The sequence below is a fragment of the Papilio machaon genome, chromosome 7 (genome assembly GCF_912999745.1).
Source record: "Papilio machaon chromosome 7, ilPapMach1.1, whole genome shotgun sequence".
NCBI classification, from domain to species: domain Eukaryota; kingdom Metazoa; phylum Arthropoda; class Insecta; order Lepidoptera; family Papilionidae; genus Papilio; species Papilio machaon.
In genome coordinates, this window is record NC_059992.1 from 4,614,576 (window position 1) to 4,636,569 (window position 21,994).

The window sequence follows — 21,994 nt, forward strand, 5'->3', positions numbered from 1 at the left end:
GTTGATTTTTTTTGTAATTATTTCATTTAGATGTAAATAAAGTAAAAGACGACTCAATATAAAATCACGCGAGTTTTGTAAAATACATTAGGACGAAATATCACATCTTTTGTCTTTTATAACAGTAATTTCATAAAAATATTTAGCACAAGTCGAAGTAGAGTTGATCTCGAATACATTGTAATAATTAAAAATAAAAAAAGACATTCAAAATATAAAAAAAGAGTTAAAACAATTTAAATAATGGTAACTCAAGTCAGGCTCATGTGTATCAAAAGAATTATATTGCAACGATCCGGTTAAAGTAATGGATACGGTTGCCTTTTTGACTTAGTTTATAAAAGCAAATGTTCTAGGAATTTGACACATTTCTCACTTGGATTCCTAAAGAGTATGGTGACATAACTCATTCGCAGAAGATTATATTGCGTTAGTATAAATTATAGTACAATGATAGATTTCCCGTTTGTGTCATTATTGTATTTTTTGGAAAACATTTTTGAATTAATAACATTATATCTCTACCAAATATAATTAATACACTTGAGCCTTGGTTTGTTAGTATTCACACTTAAAATTAATAAATAGGAAAAAAAAACATAATTGTACATAAAATTTTCTAATAATATAATATTAATATTATAATATATATAATATTAATATTATTAATAATATTTGTTGCGACAAATACAACTGGTTTAATTCATCTACCGCACGAAGTTCACGCATACATATTAATTATTTTATAAATTCCTATATTATATACTTCAGGTTAAAAATACTGAAAGATTTAATCATGTTGCGTGTTTTTCGCTCTAATCGTCATGATCCGTTGCCCTTATTGAACGATAAACGCAATGTAACGCAAAAAGTTTCAAAAAGTTTTGTCGTTTTACGTTATCGCCATTAGTCAGTACTCGTTGACTTAAGGACCACGGGCAATACTCGTGTTATAACACGTTAAATACAATCCTGACAACAAAATCTACTTAGTAGATCGCCTAAGACTAGATTATACGACGCACCTTAATCGTTAAAAATTCATCTTCGTCACTTCCATATTATGTTCCAACTAAGGAGCTCGGAACCAAACCAAATTAAGGGTGTGTAGCTTTAGTCAACCACATTTTAGTATGAATTTGTATTATTAAATATTTGTTAATAAATATTGAATAAATATTATAAATGATTGTTAAGTTTGGCATGAGGCGGTTGGCCATTGGGCAGAGAGACGGGCGACTGAGGCAAGGCAGTAATCGCCTGGTACATGGCCCATATCGAGAGAGGTCGCATGTACGCGATAGAGCGATGGTTACCATTCTCGTATAGAGCCTCCGGTGTCTCAAAGGTCAGGCCCATTTGTGACATTGTGTTATACATACCGCCTGCAGTCGCGAACGCTTGCTCGTTCATACCTGAAACCATTCAGTATAACATTATTAAAATGATCCAATGAGGAAAGATTATTTTTTTATAACGTAAATTTAAAACCTAATAGCTGTCGCACTTGATTTTTACACATAGAATTAAAAAGTTAATAATTTAGGCTGTATTCTATTTTTGTTTTAAATTTCATCTAAATTCGTTCAACTGGTTTGGAGGAATATATTAACAAACATCCATCCATCCATCCATTAAAACATTCGCATTTATAATACAAATTAAGAAATTAAGATTTACCTTCGTATATCATGAGCGCGGCGAGTCCGTATGTGACGCCGGTCCACGCCTCCTCGCTCTGCAGCGCAGAAGTGTCCACGTGACCGCCCCCCGCACCCCCCGCACCCGCCGCTGCACCCCCCGCACCCACCACGTACCCGTTGACGGCGCCCAACTTGCCCCCCGCGAATTTCAGTACGTTATTGTCGTATATCGTCTGCAGAGCTTTCCTCACGTTAGCCTCTGGGAACACTTGCTCCGCACAACCGGACGCACGAAGGTACCTGTCATATAAATGTATTGATATTCCACTTAATGGTCTACGCCGCTCATAATTTATGTTTTTTTCCAATAAAGCAACTTTTAAATTAATTTTTGACGCATGATTTGTGAACTGAGAAATATTTTCGACCTATTAAGTTCATAAACTTTTATAAAATACATAGTATATTAGCAACAATTACCAATGTCCCGCCAATTGATCCGCCATTACCACATTGCGGTTGCAGGGGCGGGCGTCGAAACGATAATAGGAACCCGACCACAGCTTCTCCTCGTAGGACTTGCGCGCTTGTTCTAAAAGTTTGGAGAACTCCTTTTCGTCCTCTTCAAAGCCGAGCGTGCGCGACATCGAGCACACCGCGCTCACCGCCGCCACCCACAGCCCTCCGCAATATGCACTGAAACGTAAGGAAAGATCATATATACAATACATTGCATGCATTATTTAAACTTTGTATAAGTCTTGTCAAATATCTTGGAGGCTCCAATTTCGCGCAAGTCGCACATGACCTTGAGCCGCCAGAATATTTGAAAAGACTTATACATGTATTAAAAATGCGTAAGTATGCCCACCTCGGTCCCTTCATGACCCAAGCGTCGTACGTCTGATCGGGGAAGCCGCCGTTCTCTATGAGCCCATCGCCGTCCGTGTCCCAGGCGCGCGCCTTGCGCAGCAGCGCCGCGCAGGCGGGGTACATGTGCGCGAGGTAGAGGCGCGCATTCCACACTGCGCCGCCGCCCCCCGCCTCCGACTGCGGTTGCGCCTCCCCCTCCGCCTCCTCGGGCAGCTCGCCGCTGTACAGCAGGTCGAGGATGTTGCGGGGGCGGGGCGGGGCGGAGGGCGAGGCGGCCTGTCCGCTGACGCGCGCGTACTGCTCGTCGGCCTGGGTGGTGACGCGCGCGTTCTGGTCGTCGGCCTGTCCGGTGGATCGCGCGTACAGGTCGTCGGCGTCGGCGTCGTGCACGTCGTCGATGTAGGGCATTGTGCGACAGCGGTCGTCGGCGAAGGGCGGACAGTGTGCGCGCAGCAGACGGTGGTCGCGCCACACCTGCAGGATGAACTTGAGGTTGAGGTCGCGCCACTCGCTCACGTCGTGGATGTTGTACGCGTTGATGTTGGTGAACGGCGCGCCCTCTGTGTAACAAATTCATCGTTATCAACAAACGAGTTTACAAAAAGATATTTATTTTAGTACAAATAATTATTAAAAACGGTTTATTACTACTAGCGTATGTGTTTTTTACTTATCTCAAAACGTTAATTGTTAACTAACATACCCGGGTCACCCAAATCGTGCGGAATGGAGTCCTTGATTTTAAATTTAACAGATTTCCCATCATATAGAGATTGTCTGCATTTAACAGTCTCCATTGCTATCGAATCCCGGAACATATATTGCAGCACAACCTGAAATTATAAATCAAAAATATTGAGATGTGTTAAAAAAAATCATAAACAATAGTTTTTCCTTATTAGTGTAACGAAATTACCTGTAAATTGGGCCAAAGCTGCGCTATCGCAAAGGAGGCGTAGAAATGTACGTCATATGTATTGTACATTCTGTACTCATGACCTTCCAAGTATCCGAACACACCAAATTCATGTCTGTAATCATATCCAAAAGTCAGAATTGATTTATGTTATTAAAAATAATATTCGTTAGATTATAAATTTTATTATAATTACCTCGGATCTGTTTCAGGATATTCATCTCGGACATCAAACCAAATAGTTCCACCATCAGCGACAAAATAAAGCTCATTCATTAAGGCACTTTTCAACCAGTCTGGGATGTTGCTGGAAATTCGTTTATTAATTGTTAAAAATACACTTCATAACAAATTTAACATCGATAAAAATAAAAAAACTATCATACCTGTTTGACAAAATCGGATCCTGCCATTCAACAATTTGTTTTTCCCAGTTTTCATAATTTCTTAACGCGTAAGCAGCTATACTGGCCCCGGCTATGGCGTCACTGCCAAAGTACTTTGTGTAATACCTGCAAACATTAGTCACAACAAAATAAACTACACAATATTGTAAACACTTATACATTATATGTAATTTTCTTATTTAATCTGTAATTCCTTAGTCTATACTTGATTTATTTAAAAACTAAATGTCGGTTCCGTCAGAGTACAATTAAAAAAACTTAATTAGAAGTCAGGAATTTCAACAAGATCCATGTGACCGTTCTGGAGATAGCTTCTAACAAACATACATCCAAACATTCACATTCATAATATTAGTAAGATCTATAAATATACCTTTTATGTGTTTTCTTATCATTTTTGTACTTTATGATAGGCATGTCCCAAACGAGTGCGAACTCCGTAGACCCCGTTCCCCCGGGGTCCAGACTTATACAACTAGAGAGCCCTATAGAATCACCTGCAAAATTATATTATAACATCAAATTACACTAATAATTTTTTACATATATTCACACATAACATTAAAATATGACTAAATGATGTATTTTGAAATGAACTATAAATGAACGAATGAATGAACGATACTTACCAAATCAATTGATCTGCTGCAATGAATATTAATATTTAAGACAATTTATTTCATATAAGATGCAAAAGCAACTAAAAACCATTGAAATAACTTACATTTATAAATTTTCGCTGGTTTTTCTTTCTTTTTATTTTTATTCTCGGCTTCTGTTTTTTTATCGGGTAAATTTGGAGGTGGAGGAGTGAGACTCGAATCGGGTTGTAGTTTTCCATTCTTTTTCAAACAATCCCATACAAATGAGGAAGTTTTAGAAGAATTCCACAAACAGTAACCCTGGTGAATGGATTCGTTCTCACATTTTCGTTTTGCGATGGTAAAAGCGCACGTATTCTCAGCTATCTTCTGTTCCAATGTTACACCACAACTATATTCCTCTGAATATCTTTCTAAATCTAGCTTACCTAAAATAAATACATATTAAAGACATAAATCCATGTATTATGTATAGAGTAAACTCTATCTATCATTGCTTCCTAACTATATTGTCTTCAAAATTATATAAGTCAGAGTTGAGATTTTTTTACATAACCAGTATAGCTGTAGCTCAGGAGAATAATCAAATTTGATTAACAACCTTACAACTATATTAATATAATTTTAGAAATTCTATTGAAAATTTATATCTATGTTGCAATCAGAAGAAGAAATAAACTTTTATAAATTGAAATTAGAACACAAGCTGTGTTCGAAGAAACTTCTTGTACAATGTGCGTCTGACATTGGTCATTCTGGAAATATGGATCATAGCTAAAGCATTGTTTGTTGTACATGAACCTGTTAATCAATTATAACCAGTTGAGAAGTGATAACCAGTGTATTCCTTGAATCTGATATTACCCACTACCCACAAGTGCTAAGTACTACTTGCCCACAAGTGATCTCAATCAATAATAATTCTGATAGCGAGCCCCCCCTGCCGTTATCTACATTTAATACATTTTAATAATGTTTCCTCATTTAGCACACAAATATATCATGGAGGAAAAAAAAAAACAATTCTTAACTTATCGGGATTTTATAAACAAGATTAGTAAGTTTTTATCTGGTTACTGAGATATTAAATACAATAGAATTCAATTTATTTTTACCAATAAATTGAAAATACATTCGAACCTGGATAAGCGAGAATCCAAGGGACAGTTATATTTTTCTCACGGATAGAGTTTCTCGCTTATGGAGATTGTCTATAGGTACCGGACAATGACTCTCGCTTATAGAGGTTTTCGATAATCCAGGTTCTACTGTACATACTTTAACATCATTTTGCAGTATTATACATTACACAGGTTTATTTTAAATTCTTCATTATTGATTAGGTCAACAAACATGTTAAAAACAGCCATAAATCTCTATGAGGTGGATACTCTATGTGTTACAATATCTTTGTCCTGTTAATCAGCTGTTTTGATAACAGTATCAGTAATTTGAACACCTGCTTTCTAATCAAACAAATAATAATATACTTCTAAATTATTTTCCCTAAAAGCTTAATTTCAATTGCAAATCTATATTGACCACATATATATTAGGTCCTTACATATGAAATTGGCGTTTTTCGTACTGGCCACTTTAATGACGAATTACTCCTCTTTGGTAAGGAATTCCAAATTCAAATTTGTACAGCTATAGACTCATGTATTTGTGGTTCGATGACCGTCATTCATTTGTTTTTTTTCTTCTGTTTTTTTCTGTTTGCGTCACTCATTTTACAAAATGGAAAACTTAAAATATCGCATTATTTACGAGTACGAGTTCCGCCGTGGCACTAGTGCTGCGGAAACGACTCGAAGGGTGAATGATGTGTATGGCGGTCGTGTTGCAAAAGAAAACACAGTTCGTTTTTGGTTCCAACGTTTTCGTTCTGGAAATTTCGATCTGCTGAACAAGCCCCGTGGACGGCCTGAGACTCAAGTTGATAATGAAGAGTTGAAGGCTATTGTGGAAGCGGATCCATCGCAAACCACGTCCGAGTTAGCTGCAGGCTGCGATGTTAGTGATAAAACTGTTTTAATTCACTTGAAGCAAATTGGGAAGATTAAAAAGCTTGAAAGGTGGGTACCTCACGAATTGACTGAAGCAAACCGGCAAACGCGCGTCGACTGTTGCGTTACATTACTAAACCGGCACAATAATGAAGGTATTTTAAACCGAATCATTACCTGTGATGAAAAATGGGTTCTTTACGATAATCGGAAGCGCTCAGCGCAATTGTTGGATCCTGGCCAGCCAGCCAAATCCTGCCCCAAGCGAAAATTAACCCCAAAAAAGTTACTTGTAAGCGTTTGGTGGACTAGTGCCGGTATTGTTCATTACAGTTTTCTCAAATCTGGCCAGACTATTACGGCTGATGTCTATTGTCAGCAATTGCAAACCATGATGGAAAAGCTAGCGGCTAAACAACCTAGGCTGGTCAATCGCTCCACGCCACTGCTGCTTCACGACAACGCTAGACGACACACTGCGCAACAGACGGCTACTAAATTAGAAGAGCTTCAATTGGAAAGTCTAAGACATCCTCCGTACTCCCCGGACCTTGCTCCAACAGATTACCATTTTTTTTCGAAATTTGGATAACTTCTTGCAAGGGAAAAAATTCAACTCCGATGGGGCAGTCCAAATCGCCTTCAAAGATTTTATTGATTCCCGTCCGACTGGTTTTTTTAGTAAAGGGATCAATGAACTACCTATGAGATGGCAAAAGTGCATAGAAAATAATGGTTCATACTTTGATTAATTAAATATATTATATTAAAAAATATTCGACTTTTTGTTCCTCCCATACAAAACGCCAATTTCATATGTAAGGACCTAATATTTAGGCACCATATCACATATGACAGATACCTCCATACATAAAAGTGATAGGCAGAGTCTTAAGGGTTTCCTTATTTTTTTCATTAAGTGTAACTCTCGAATACCCTACTCTGTATAAAGCATCTGAATCATCTGGTGAGTTCATTCAAAAAATGACAGTAATACTAACCAATATTCTTCTTTTTGTATGGACCAGCTAACACTTCAGTCCATGTAAATGTAATACTAACATCACGATGATCCTCGCTCACATTGGTCGCAGAAAACACAAATACTGCACATGGTAAACTGCTATCCTGCAAAAAATCAAAAATAAGTTATAACAAGCTACAAATTATGATTGAAATTATACAACGGGTACACCTCTACTTTTACACTAAAATACAAAACATTTAAAAAAATCTAGGGTATCTTTAGACGTAAAATTATCTATGAAATATGGTGGAATAGCAAACTGCCAAACGGTATTGTTGTTTTTTTTTTTTTATATGAGAAGGGGGCAAACGAGCGGCGCGAACACCGAAGTGATCATCGACGCCCATGGACATCCGCAACACTAGGAGAATTGCAGATGCGTTGCCGGCCTTTAAGAAAGATATATGCTCGCTTCTTGAAGGACCCCAAGTCGTGGTGGTTTGGAAATACCGCCGAGGACAGACCATTCCACAACACAGCTGTGCGTGGCAAGAAATTTCGCGAGAACCGCACTGTTGTGGAATGCCAGCCATCCAGATGGTATGGATGGTAGGTACCTGGTACATTTACAAAAGTAATGGGTAAATAATTTGTAATATCCAATAAATAGTATATAAATAATTTTAAGAAACTTTAGAATGTGACTTGGATTAAACTACATATATTTATTTGGAGGACATTTTGCATTCTAATAATTGTATATATACCTTATAATTATGAGGTATCACAGGTGATATTTGTCTGCAGACTAATTTAATTCCATATTTAGATAAGTCATATGTTGTCCAAGCACGAGGGTACAGGGCTGTGTACTCACAATCAGAACCTTTTAGATTCCACTCCCAACTTGCAGGTGCCTTTTTTGGTTTTCTAAAGTAAAAAAATGTTGGTAATCAATAAACAAACCAGCCAGTCATATTTACAATTTTATCTTTTGGTAATGAGGCTGGCAATCAAAGATGTTAATGTGAAGGAATGTGAGGTGTTAATGATAAACTTACTTATAAGTTGATAAAACTGATTGATATATTGTTTCATTTTTGGCATTTCTTATGTTAACAATAAACTGACATTCTGGTACTGTTACATATTCATATATACCAGGGAACAGTTGGAACCGACAAAATTCACCTTTGAACCCTCTGCCAATTGTACCACCTCCTATACCTCCAATGGGACAACCTGCAGAATACAACATTTTCATTACAAGGTAATTAATTAAGTAGTAAAATTTCTGTTCCTTAGTTGTACATATATTATAGTTGTTTATTATACATTTAGTACATTAAATTCCTTACCATACATCCTTTGTGCTGATATCATATTTACATAATCCATTATTGGACGTTTCTTTTGCATTCTTTTTCCTACATAATATTTTAGATACCTGTAATTAACATATTTGTTAAATTAAAAACAAAAAATGGTTGACGACAGTAGATAGGCTTGCATCACACGCTGATATATAGATTCCAAAGCTACGAAAATGAGGCAAATTCTCATGAACACACATGTGCATAAACTACACAATATCTTTAAAATTACGTACCTTGCTGAAAGCGGCATCATTTCAAACATTTGCTTGGGTCTCAGTACAATATTTTGTTTACTTTTAAGAGGAAACTTATGATTTAAAAATAATTTTAGGCCTAATTTAGGAGGCTTATCAAGGCCCATTTCTTGGTCACCTATAACTTCGATATCCATTTTATTATCTTGTATAACAACCATTGTCCTGTATTAGAAATCTAATTTCTTAAATTACTCTTTAATTTAAACTATGTCTAAAATACAAAAAGAAATCATGGCAATGGAATTCTACTAAGACAAAAATATCCCGAAAATAATGAAATGACTAAAAGGAAATTAGGAAACTGACGGAACTGACGATTTGACTGAAAGACTAAAGACTGAAAAATTTCAATTTTAAATGACATTGACATTTGCGGAAAGTTGCCAACATTAACGTATTCTAAATCCTATAAAATCCTAAAAAAAAATGAATTACTTGCTTTTCATTAGTTTGAAGATGTAACAAATATAATCGAAAAAGGATTCAAAATTGAGCTAACTGTTTCACTATTTAAATAAATCTTCATTTTTCTCACCCTCGTATTGATCGTTGACATTTTTGTCAATATATTTTCCTTTTTGTCTTTGGCTTTGGTTAAAATTGTTCTGTCAAAATTTCGACAATGTTTACTTAATTGTTTCTCATGGGCTTGGATTTTCGATAAAAATATATCTCTGATAAGTACAAAATAAGAGAGGTTACTTCTTAATATATTCCTATCATAAAAAGTTGCACATACAAATAGTCATATGAAACGAGTACCAAATATGTTAAAATAAAAGGATAAAGTGAAAGCTTTTTGGGTTTGTTTATTATATTAACCAAGCGTAAAAATAATTAAAATGGATATACCAGTACAAATAGCGATCCGCCTTAAACCTCCAAGCATTGCCGACTCTTTACAGTGTATATTTAGTAATCCAGTGACCCAAATAGTGATAACTGAAAGTGGACAGACTTTTCATGTGAACAGAGCTCTTCCAGTTGATTGTACCCAAGCACATCTGTTCAATTCATTTATGATTCCGCAAATTAACTGTTTTTTGGACGGTTGTGACACATCAGTAGTAGTTTTTGGCCAAGCACGGACTGGAAAAACTTACACTCTATTTGGACCAGGTATGCAATGCAACATAATTCTTTTAATGCTTATGGTTCTATTCTATTATATTCCCTAATTATTGTTATTGTGAACTAAATGTTTTTGAAGAAGCTGATAATTATGTTTATAATAACTTAAAAATAATTTTTTTTTTAGGTTTTGAATGCATACATAGCGAATGTGATCAAGGAATAATTCCACGATTCCTTACTGATATCTTTCACAAGCTTAGTCAAATGCCAGAAAGAGAATTTATATTACACATTACATGGATGCAAGTTGTCAATAATAATATATTTGATGTGCTGGGTGCTGGATTAGTTAGGTGTTGCAATGTCGAAGAAGCATTTCAATATTTACAACTGGGATGGAGGCAAAGATGTTTAGGAAACAACCATACAGTGTTTACAGTAAGCATGGAACAAAAATGGGTGGGCACAAATGGAGTTCTTAATCACAGAATGTCTACAGCTAGTTTCTGTGATCTGGCTGCATATCCTGAGCCCAGCCTCTTTGCTTTGGAGAATATTATAAAAGAATTGGTGGCTGGAAATCCTCCTAAGCAAATAAACTATGACCAGTGCATACTTACAGCAATGCTGCGTGATTCATTTGGTGGTAGAGCATTCACTTGGGTTATTGGCTGCATAAGTACAGAGCCAGAAGACTACCAGGATACACTAAAGATTTTAAATATATGTCTGTGTTGTAGAGGTATCAAAAATTTTGTTACCGTTAATTTATTTGCTGACAACAACACTCCAGTGTACACAGAAAAAAGTGTTCTACCAGCTGACAACAGCTTTAACTTACAATTTGCAACGACTCAATGGATAAAACTAGTCTCAAATGCAGAGGGGCTGTTCAATAAGATATTACAATCAAAATCTTTATCAGAGACAGATATGAATCAAGTTAGTGAATGGTTGTTCTTAAAAGCTGAATGTGATGAGTGTTTGAATGGTGATATTGGTGGTGATAATAAAGATGTTGCTACGAAACAAGGCTTACCAAGAATAGCTGAGGATACTGAGCCAAGTGAACCTAGTGAGTCTGATGAAGAATCAGATTCGGAAGACTGTCATTCTGAAACAGTATTTCAGGATAAGGTTGAAAAATATATGGATTACTTTAGAGAAAAAAATGATCAGCTTTTTGCTGAACGATGTGAAGAATATTTAAATCATATTGATTCAGATGATATTACTATTTCGGAGACCAGTGGTTCACAATCTCTGCCAATAATGACATCACAGTCAAACTCAGGACGGAGAAGAACAATCCAGCCAGGTGAAAGCTTATCTGGAGCGGAATTAGAGTTATTAAGGAAAGTAGCGGCCAAAGCTATATCACCGGAATCTCAAAAAATTATAATAGAATCTCATAAGAAAGACGTAGATCCAGAACCAAAGTTGATAGAAAGGGAACTTCTGAAAATGATAGATTCTCCAAAGACTGCAGAGATATGTAAGAAGTATAAAATGACAAAGGAAAAATATGCTCAGAAACAAATTTTAGCAAGAAAAATTTCAAAGGAAATTAGTAGCAGTCAGACACAACTTAAGGAGTTGATTAATCTTTGTATAGCCAAAGAAAGATTAATTAATGACTTAACTAAAGCAATATGCATTAATAATCCAAACAAAATCTACACAGATAAATTTGATTCTAGATTAGGTGATCAAGATGCAATCAAAGAAATAAAAAGACACGAAACAAACTTAAAAACATATAAGAAACAAATCGATCAAATTAAACGACAAATCAAGAAAGATGAAAAAAGAAGAAACACTTTAGATGTAGAACTAGTTAAAGATAAATTAAAATTAGACGAATTATCAGAAACTTCTGTTGACATGAAAGACAAAAAAGTACATTCATTAAAACATTTCACCAATAGAATAACACAGTTGGATAGTATTTTAAAAGAAAAGACACAGGATTTGGCAAATTTAGAATTATCAAAAGATAAGGAGCTTTTGCTTAGGAAGGAAATAAAAAATTTACGTAAAACAAGGGAATGTTTACATGAACAGAGATGTAGTTTGGGACATAAGAGAAAGATATACAAGTCTTTATCTGACTCTGAGGTATGTATTTATTGAATATGTTACACATATGATTTTCGATTATTATAACTTTGTTAGCTCTATCTTCATTTGTCAGCTTTATTTGTAAAATCCATACAGTCCAGGCTATTAAAAGCTATCAATGAATCCAAAATACAAAATGTGTGAATATATTTTTAGGAAAGAAAAATACTTGAGTGTGAAGAGGCTATCGAAGCAATAGATACAGCAATAGAGTATAAAAATAATTTAATCTGTGGCAAATCGCCGGCAGCATCACTGTCAGATTCCCAGGAGAACAAAGACTCACGGAGTCGAGGTGAACAGATGCTAATGGCCAGACTGGACAAGCTGTCTCATGATGAAATGAAGTCATTACTCTATAGGTATTTTGAAAAGGTAAAGATTGAAATATCATTTTACATAGTGTTTGTTTGTTTTTCATGTTCAATTAGTTTTATAATATTACTAACTGTCTTAAAACTTAATCAGTAGCTTATGTGTTCTTCCAGACCATGTTCTACATCTATGCCAAATTTCAGCAAGATCTGTTGAGCCGTTCTGAAGATACCTTCAAACAGACATCCATCCATCTATCTACATTTTCGCATTTATAATATTAGTTAGATTTCGAAATCCTATTGCTTGACCACAAACCAAAAACTGATGGTATGTGGTGTTGTGATCGAAGGTAATCTAGTGCGTACCATACATACTAGCTTAGTAAATGCCTATTCACTTCAAGGCACATTATAGCTTCCAATCCTTTTGACTTATCCATGGGATGCCTTTATAAATATTTATTGCAATGGTGTCAGGTGGTAGATTTGCGCGGCGCGTGCGCAGCGCTAGAGGCAGGTGCGGCTGCGGCGGCGGCGGAGGCTGCAGCGTGGCGCGCGCGTGCAGCCAACGCCTGGCGACACGCGCACAGGCCACGCCCACCACAACATACAAGGTACATTTCTCTTTATAACCTTACCTCCACTCATGAGACGTAGACAGGGGGGGCAATGAGAGCAGTTATCTCCCTCTCTAGAGAATTTAAAAATTATAAAATAGACATATGTATAAACTACTTACATATTCCTATAGATTCACATACATAACTCAAATGAACACCTTGGTGTTCCCGCTACTCGTTTGTCCCCTTCTCTTATAAAAAAAAAAAATACTATTTGTTACTTTTTCCGTTTTCTAGCTCTTATTAACATTATCTTTTGATTTAAAAAAGATTTCATCCCTTTTACCTCTTAAATTATCGAGGGGCTCTGAGCCTACCCCAAGTTAGGGGTGACTAGGTAATAGTCAACCACACTGACCCAGTGCGGGTTGACTTCACACATTTCATTGAATTTCTTCTCAGATATGTGCAGGTTGCATCACTATGTTTTCCTTCACTGTAAGAACTTCGGATAAATGTACATATAAATCGAAAATCACATTGGTGGCGGGATTTGAAGCCAGGACCTGCAGATTGCAAGTCAAGTGATTAACCCCCGAGCCACCGACGCTCTAGAAATTATGTTAGTTTATTTTAATTTTGCTTGGTTTCTATTTTACAGATGTTTGGATGCAAGCATCATAAATGATAGAGCTTTATCATTGGGACTAACTACAGACTCGGAGACGTCAGACGACGCCATGCGACTTGTAGACCGCATGCGACAGCTCGCCAGGTATCCTACGGTAAGTCTATATATTTAAATTATATTATATTAATACATCAAGTGAAAACTATGAACCCTTCTTAAGGAAATTAAGTAAACTGGTAAAGCTGTTTTTAATAAAAAAAATCTTTGCTTATGAATGATCTAATTTCGACTTAGTTCTAGTATTTACTAGAACCAATTTCCACTAATGCATCAATAGTTACGTAACCAAATAATATTTTAATGTGATTACTACAATTTCAAAATGATATTCTTTCTAACATGTTTTAGGGTCTAGATTTTGTTTCTATGGTTAAACTTTTGTTTCTAGGGTCCAGTAATACCGAGTCAGAATCTCAGACAACTGATGCCTGCCACCAACATGCCAGTTGCCAAAGTCACAAAGGAAAGGAACAAGCTTGTTATAATACAACAGAACAAGAAAAACTGATATATAGCTTTATTTTTAATTTCAACGCTCAATCTATTTTTAATACTCAATATTTGTTTACTAACAATATTTTTGTTGGAGTTTTTTAACTGAAGCTTGATTTAGTAGAATCATTTCTTTTTGGTTTTTTAAAAATAATTTTTTTTATTAAAAGACAAATTATATTGGAATAAAATCTGAGACATGTTGTTGATCTGCGGCAGTAACACTTAAATTTATACTGTATTTAAGGTCTTAATATTGATATTTTTGTGATCACTAAGCTTTTCAAATTTTCATTGACATTGTGCCATGTTAAAAAATATTTTAAAATAATTCTGGGTGTCTTATTTTTTTGTCCACTAAATAAGTATAATTTTTTTACCATATTTTACTAAGTTTGTGTGTATGTGTGTAGTTTTGTTTCATGGAAGCTCCAGTTGTATTTTTTTTTTGGGATTTTGAATTATAAAATGTTAATTGATTTGTTTTATGGAGTGTAAGTTAAGATTATTTGTATTGTAAATTATTGCTTGTAGTATCGGTGCTAGTTATTGCAAATATTGTCTATAACATTATAATCTTATATATAATACTAGCTTTTACCCGCGACTCCGTCCGCGCGGAATAAAAAAAATAGAAAACGGGGTAAAAATTATCCTATGTCCGTTTCCTGGTTCTAAGCTACCTGCCCACCAATTTTCAGTCAAATCGATTCAGCCGTTCTTGAGTTATAAATAGTGTAACTAACACGACTTTCTTTTATATATATAGATATAAATGCGAATGTTTAGATGGATGTTTTTTTGAAGATATCTCCGGAACAACTCAACGGATCTTGATGAAATTTGGCAAAGATGTAGATAATCTGGAAGAAAATATAGGCTACTTATTAAGTTTTTTTTTCAATACCGCGCGGACGGAGTCTCGGGCGACAGCTAGTAATACATATTTGCGATTTTCAATACTAAGTTATCACAAGTGTGTAACATAATTAATTTGATAATTTAAAATTATTCAGGGATTCAATAAAATCTCGAAATATTTAAAATTCTAGATATAATTAAAATAACTTAAACGTATATCTGCCAGTTAAAATGTAAAATTAAATTACAATGATTTTGATAAATTAGAAACCATTTAGAAAATGTGAATTTAATTGTAAGGTATCGTTTCCCAATCACAGTTAACTTGTAAGCTTGTATGTTGTATGTATGTTCTAAGTGAATTATTAAAATATTTAATAAATAAATAATACTTGTACAGTGTATATTTATGTAGGTTTTTTTTTGTGGCTACTCTTTGCTATTTTGTACGTTGTATTTTATTTTTAGCTGACTTCAAAAAGAAGGAGGTTATATACGTAACGTAATTTCGCATTTGGCATGTAATTATTATTGCATAAATTGATAATTTTAAAAGTATACATATTAAATAATATACATAAATTAGTTTTTTATGTTTTTTTTATCCATTAAATTATAAACATGGTTGTTTAGAAAAAAAAAATGTTCTATATAATCTTAATAAAATTTAAAATGTAACATTTTCAATCCAATAAGTTTTAATATTTTTTTATATCGATCAATACAGGGACAGAAAAAAATATCTACTCTCGTTAAGTCTAAGGAATAACCAATTTTCACAATTTTTGTCTGTCTGTCTGTCCGCAGAGCCGCATCTGTTCCAGGTAACTGATACAGGCGGATATATTATAGGCTATTTTTTTTTATTCTGCGCGTCGAAGTTTGTTTTAAAATAAAACTTCCAACATATATGTAAACATTTACCATTTATTATTTTTATAGATATAAAATCACTGGCGGGCAATGAAAATAGTTAATCTATAAATATGAATAAACAATTTCATAACAATGTTCTTATCTCTAACTCTTGATATTATGAGTTCCCAAACTACTAAAGAAACTTTATTAATCGCGAGATCTAACTTGAGTTCAGGGGTTTTCTAAGTTAAATTAGTGAAAAATATAACAAAGTTATTACAATTATTCGTGAAAAAGGTTGAGAACCTCTGGCATTCTTTATTATTTTATATTAAGGCTTGATAAATATAACAGAATTGAACATATAAAAAATACATAAATCAGATTACTACATTAGTGGAGGAATGAAAGTTGTAATAAAATAGTCTAAAGGTTAACGCGTATTCGTCAACTCCTCGTCCACCTTGTGTGAACGAATGTACGTTAATCGTAAAACTAATTTTTCTATATCTTTAAAGAATATTGTCGTCAAACTTTCCGATTCTAAATTTCACTAATTAGATGATTTATTTGTAGTTTTATTTGAAGTCCCATGGTATACACAAGATACCTTCCGACAACACTGAGTAATAATGTGTCACATAAAGAATATTTCCGCGTAGTTTCTGTAATGGAGAAAAAAAATAGTTTTATTTAATGTAATTTTTAACTAACAAAAATTTATCATGACATAAAACAATTAACTTGCACATAATAAGTACATTAACAAACAACTGATCTCAGTAAAAGATTTTATTTTTTCATTTTTTATTTATTACTTTCTGTAGTTTTAATTTTATGATAGGTAGTACAAAATTAATTGTCTGCACTCAACAATAGACCAACTTTTCCCTTGGCTAAAGTAATCGTTATATTGGTTTTATTCAAATTTGGATAGATTAAAAAAGATAGACTATAAACAATTTCTGAATCGATTATTGGGTTAGGTATAGATAGTAAATAAAAAAAAACATGTAGATTTTCTCATCTTATAACAAACTGTTTACTTACAGTATTGAGTTTATCTATCCTGGTGAGTAATCTCTGACAGCATAAGATCATGAGCGCGGGCGTGATGCTGTCGTCTTTGTGCAGCTCCAGTAGACCAAAGCGCTCTTTTACTTCCACGTACAGCGCTTTCTCTACATGTTTATTACTAAAATACGTATCGTAAGATTATTCGATATTATTTGTATCATAAGGTAATTTATTAAATTCTAAAGCTACGTCTACACTTGTGCACTTTTATTTTCATCCGACCAAGTTTCTACTAAAGGAACACCTACAAAATATCTACATATATTGTTAACTAGCTTTTACCCGCGACTCCGACCGCGCGGAATAAAGAAAAATGCACACAAGATAAAAAAGTTTCTTTGTCCGTCTCGTAGTTCTAAGCTACCTCCCCATCAATTTTCACCTAAATCAGTTCGACCGATCTTGAGTTATAAATAGTGTAACTAACACGACTTTCTTTTATATATATAGATAACCTAACCTTTCTAAAATCTAATCTAATTTTAAATACTTTTGTCTGTCTGTACATGTTCGTTCCGGGTAACGGCTGCCGGAATAATACAGGCTACGTTTTTTAAAATTTTCATTACCGTCTTGTTAGTCAGGAAATAAAAAAAAGTCACTGATTTTCGGTGAAAAAACATAGAAAAACTACATTTTGAAATACACCCTTAAATGAAAAGATAAGTGCACTGGTGTGCCTTTATGAGTGGTAGGCGTAAGTCCTTTTCTAGGTTGTAAGAGACGTTTCAAGAAAATGGACGACAATTTTGTATAAGATTATTTTACCTCATATTTCTTTTGTGAATAGAAAATTAAGTCTTTAGGCAGATCAAACATTGTTGTGTTAAAAAAAACTCACATGCTATATTCAGTTAGAAGCATCATGGCCTCATCTAGGTTATTGGCCATGAAGGCAATGAGCTCGTCTGCGGGACACGATGATGGAGTTATGAACTGGCCAGTCGGAGAAACCATCAGTGGACCTGCTTCACTTTAAAACAAAATAAAACATTAATAGAAAATCTAAAATATAGAATACCATGTGTATATTTCTCCTCTCATAAACACAAAAAAATTAAACATGTATTTCATTCTGTGCCACTAATATTTGTTGTACTCATGGAGTGAGTCAACAGTGAGTGTTAATGAAAATTGCTACACATTAAAGGTCCTAATTGGATGTAGAAAAACTATATATTAAATCAAAATAAAGTAATGTATACTTACGGCTCTACAACAATTTCATATTTACTAAGAGATTCTGGTACCGATGCTGGGAACTTCTTGCCATAACCATAGAAGTCTCCAATAGATGTTATCAACTGTCGCAAATGGTTGCAGTACTGAGTTGCAGACACTTTGGGCATAAATTTCCTAGAAAAAGAATGAGCATTTAAAGGATTAGCGATTTCATTTAACAAACCATTAGATATTTAAATAAATATTTACCTTCTACATATATGAATATCTCTCAATATTCTGGAAAGAGCTTTCTCGTAATTCGGTATTTGACTTAACGCGCCATCTTCTTGACTAACCTTTTTAATTAACTAAAAAATAAATTTAAAATGAAAATCCACTTGATATTCTAGTATTTTTAGTATTTTAACCAATAATTATTGTAAAGAAAAAACATTTATTGTTACACAAAAAAAAGCAAAGTAAAGAAAAGTACTTACAGATAACCATTCATTCCTAACATCAATAATATTAAGAAATACATCACCGTCCAAACTTACTCCAGTAAATTGACCCAATGCTATTGTTCTACCTTAAAAATAGTATTAAATTAAAGTTAAAATACATAAAGAAATTTAATTAGGTCTTAGTTCTTTTATTCCAATAAAATAATATTTTGATACAAACCTTTTAAATTAACCATATCTTTGGGATGTTGTGAAGCGAGCGAAGCAAGGCTCTGAAGAGCTCCCCTTATGTGGCTTATATTCCAACCACTGTCATATTTAACCTTAAATGAAAAAGTTATTTACATGTAATCTTTGATTTTGAAACATTGTATTCTAATGATGTCAAATTAATTATTAAACTTAACGGTTTTATTAGAACTCTACCAACTTCCTTTATACCATAAGTTCTGCAAAGATCCTCTGTCAATGATTTCACATGATCCCTGGTAGCTTTTGTAGATTCATACTTCTCTTTAGCCAAACTACTGTTCTCATGAATCCAGCTTCTAAACAAAAAAAAAAACAAATTTGAATTTACCATTATCCATTTTTTTTTTAATTATACATAATTAATTAATCATTAACATACATTACATTGTTAATAACTTTTCTTTCGTCTACTTTTCTTTTCATTTGAGTAACATTTTGAAATTCATAATTATATTCTTGATATGCTTTATTAAAATCGGGTATGCTGAAAAGATTATGGTTATTAAACTTTAAATTCAAATTTTTGTAAACACAATCAAAAGATGTGAACTCATTAGATTAATTATTGATAATACCTAAATTCCGGTTTCATAGTGCTTACAGGTATTTTATCAACATAATTTGTTGATATATCACATGCACTTAACACTTTGACCACTGTTTCCCTCACATTATTACCATTTAACTTGATTTTTACTAATTTAAATTGTCCTAAAACAAATACATATTCAATATGTTAATTCTATGTTACAATATTAGTGTGCTCTCCCGGTGAGTTGGTGGCGTTGAATGTGTCAATATGGGAATGTTCTTACTTATATTACCTTCAGGCATATCCTTTTGTCTTAAATAAAAAGGTAGTGCAGGTATTGACATAGTTCGACTAGATTGTTGGGCCTCTATCAAAGCACTTAACTGTTGTAAAGAATTTTCATTTGTTTTCTGTAAAATAATGAAACATAAAAATTATATCATAACAAAAGTATAACAATAATTTTTTTATGAATTCACATAAGACATATAGCATCAATAATTTTCTATTCGTCTATCTTTCTATTGGATATCAATGGGCAGAGATTGCTTCGCTTTCCAACAAATTTAGGTGACCGCATATTCCATTACCACCTTATAATAAAAAAAATGTATGATTGAATATATTTAAGTAAGAAAACAATTAATGTAGTACTAAAACAAGTGATAACGACCAGTGTAAGTAGTACGTAGACTTTAAATACGTTAGATTTATAATTTTTAGTGCAGTTTTCTTTCATTACATACCCTTTGCTCTGGATATTTCCCAAAAAGATCTGGATGAACACTGAAATAAAATGGTCTTAATGCTGTGGAGATTTCGGCTGAACTTAGAAATCTACATAGTGTGACTCCGAAAGACCTCTTCCTATAATTTTAAATTGAAATTAGAATATTTAACAAAAACACCTGAATTTTAGACAAATTTCCTAGTGTAGACTTACTTGATTTTAGATACAGAATACATTTTAGTATCTAAGGAAAATTTGAATTAGCTTAACTGGTTTTCTATTACTGATTATTCTAAATTATTTAATTTGCGCACTACATATTAGAAAAAACATTTTTAAGTTTTTGATGACATTGACATCCAATGACATTTGACTAATGAATAAAGACAACTGAAGGCATAGACATTGACGTTTATGTTAAAGCTGATGAATATCCTCAAAGGTGAAAAAAAATCATTTCAATATTATTTATTCGTCTAGGATTATTAGCATTTTATAATAAGAATACATCGCAGTTTATTTAAGACACGTTTATATAATTTTAACAATAAATAACAACTATATGTTGCCTTAATTTTTACACCTAAAACAACACAAGGACAGGTGGGTAGGAAGAACTCTTTTGTTTTTATCCTAACCATCGATTCAATGCATCTCTACCAGAGCTGGGCATTAACTCGTTAATCCGTTAATCGTTAATTAACGAAGTTAACATTTTGCTTAACGGATTAACTTTTAAGTTAACTTCAAAAAGTGTTAACGCTTTTGTTAACTTCCGTTAAACTCAACTTCCGTTAATAAAAGTCCGTTAATCGTTAAATTAGAAACTTATAGACGTGCTGTCATTTTGTTTCAATTACGCGCCTCACCACGCTCGTAAGTTCAACTATGTTGGGCGACTGTTGGCGACTCGAATGGTGAACGAACGAGTTGATAATTGATATATGTGAAGTTCGCGTGCAAGTCTGATGCATCAGAGCGTCCGGTAAAGACGTGACCAACAGGACAAAATCAAAAGAAGATTCGAAATAGTATATTTCATTACGAGTATATAAAAGCACGAGTATATCGAGTATGCCCACATTCCGAACGCTCTTCGTCCCAGCAATACACCACTTTTTGAGCAACGGTATTCATACACTTTTTTACTCGTGCTTTTTCTTTAGCTTTTCCAAACTCGTGCGTTCTCTTTCCCAACTGTCAAAATAATGTCTGTTAAAAAGAAAAACCAACCACGAAGTTTTTACAAAAAAAATCATTGAAGTTTTTATGATTCATGCAAATATTTCTAAAAAGAAGCTCCTAATTTGTTACAATATCAGATTTAATGATTTGATTCAATGAATTAGGTTAAGTTCATTTTATTTCATCTCATTCAATTTCATTTTCATTTCATATCAATAAAAATAATCTACTGAAGACTTGGCTATTTGGGCATAGTTCCCTTTGCCTACCCAGAATGGGTGAAGAAAACAAAAAAATCTCTGTTTGTATTCTTTTACGGTTGGCGCCATTTTACAAACATTTTAGTTAGTCGAGTTTATTGTGTTTTTATTATTCTATTAAATTGCTTCATTTTTCGCAACTGTATCAAAAATAGCTGTTCAGTAGAAGTGTGGAACCTTCATTGTAACTTGTTCCAACTGTCAATTTTTTGAACTCTTTGCAATGACAGGCTTTCCGCACTCGAAATGAAATATACTATAATGCATTCATACTTGTCTCTTATACTATTGTGTTATAGAATGTAT

The 21,994-nt window shown here is 33.7% G+C and overlaps 3 protein-coding genes across 3 annotated transcripts; 1 reads left to right on the forward strand and 2 right to left on the reverse strand.

The window, feature by feature from the left end:
• Positions 1 to 674: 674 nt before the first annotated feature.
• Positions 675 to 9,347, reverse strand: LOC106715000 (non-lysosomal glucosylceramidase). Its single transcript, XM_045678512.1, has 15 exons — positions 9,027 to 9,347; positions 8,776 to 8,864; positions 8,479 to 8,659; positions 8,185 to 8,347; positions 7,452 to 7,578; positions 4,564 to 4,869; positions 4,213 to 4,336; positions 3,819 to 3,944; positions 3,629 to 3,739; positions 3,433 to 3,547; positions 3,220 to 3,349; positions 2,515 to 3,076; positions 2,124 to 2,339; positions 1,681 to 1,943; positions 675 to 1,415 (listed from the first exon to the last, which is right to left on the reverse strand). The coding sequence occupies exons 1-15, from the start codon at positions 9,206 to 9,208 to the stop codon at positions 1,180 to 1,182; spliced, it is 2,931 nt and encodes a 976-aa protein (XP_045534468.1). The 5' UTR covers positions 9,209 to 9,347; the 3' UTR covers positions 675 to 1,179.
• Positions 9,348 to 9,751: 404 nt separating this feature from the next.
• LOC106715001 (kinesin-like protein costa) lies at positions 9,752 to 14,355 on the forward strand. Its single transcript, XM_014508179.2, has 6 exons — positions 9,752 to 10,169; positions 10,309 to 12,242; positions 12,402 to 12,620; positions 13,040 to 13,176; positions 13,784 to 13,907; positions 14,202 to 14,355. Exons 1-6 carry the CDS (start codon positions 9,893 to 9,895, stop codon positions 14,319 to 14,321), a joined length of 2,811 nt encoding a protein of 936 aa, XP_014363665.2. The 5' UTR covers positions 9,752 to 9,892; the 3' UTR covers positions 14,322 to 14,355.
• Positions 14,356 to 16,091: 1,736 nt separating this feature from the next.
• On the reverse strand, positions 16,092 to 20,604 carry LOC106714835 (T-cell activation inhibitor, mitochondrial). Its single transcript, XM_014507949.2, has 13 exons — positions 20,457 to 20,604; positions 20,260 to 20,380; positions 19,806 to 19,923; positions 19,557 to 19,692; positions 19,361 to 19,465; positions 19,160 to 19,277; positions 18,950 to 19,052; positions 18,763 to 18,854; positions 18,533 to 18,633; positions 18,311 to 18,457; positions 17,943 to 18,074; positions 17,075 to 17,219; positions 16,092 to 16,689 (listed from the first exon to the last, which is right to left on the reverse strand). The coding sequence occupies exons 1-13, from the start codon at positions 20,477 to 20,479 to the stop codon at positions 16,603 to 16,605; spliced, it is 1,428 nt and encodes a 475-aa protein (XP_014363435.1). The 5' UTR covers positions 20,480 to 20,604; the 3' UTR covers positions 16,092 to 16,602.
• Positions 20,605 to 21,994: the final 1,390 nt, after the last annotated feature.

What these genes read in the sequence shown, in the direction of transcription:
- LOC106714835 (XM_014507949.2), bottom strand. Translation starts at nt 20,479, where the DNA reads ATGTATTCTGTATCTAAAATCAA. An exon ending in AGATATGGTTAATTTAAAAG is followed by an intron (nt 18,855 to 18,949) that starts GTTTGTATCAAA and finishes ACTATTTTTAAG; the next exon opens with GTAGAACAATAGCATTGGGT. An exon ending in CTTCTAACTGAATATAGCAT is followed by an intron (nt 17,220 to 17,942) that starts GTGAGTTTTTTT and finishes TACGTATTTTAG; the next exon opens with TAATAAACATGTAGAGAAAG.
- LOC106715000 (XM_045678512.1), bottom strand. Translation starts at nt 9,208, where the DNA reads ATGGTTGTTATACAAGATAATAAAATGGATATCGAAGTTATAGGTGAC. An exon ending in ATACAAAAAGAAGAATATTG is followed by an intron (nt 4,870 to 7,451) that starts GTTAGTATTACT and finishes TATTTATTTTAG; the next exon opens with GTAAGCTAGATTTAGAAAGA. An exon ending in GATCCGATTTTGTCAAACAG is followed by an intron (nt 3,740 to 3,818) that starts GTATGATAGTTT and finishes ACGAATTTCCAG; the next exon opens with CAACATCCCAGACTGGTTGA.
- LOC106715001 (XM_014508179.2), top strand. Translation starts at nt 9,893, where the DNA reads ATGGATATACCAGTACAAATAGCGATCCGCCTTAAACCTCCAAGCATT. An exon ending in TTACACTCTATTTGGACCAG is followed by an intron (nt 10,170 to 10,308) that starts GTATGCAATGCA and finishes TTTTTTTTTTAG; the next exon opens with GTTTTGAATGCATACATAGC. An exon ending in AGCTCGCCAGGTATCCTACG is followed by an intron (nt 13,908 to 14,201) that starts GTAAGTCTATAT and finishes TTTTGTTTCTAG; the next exon opens with GGTCCAGTAATACCGAGTCA.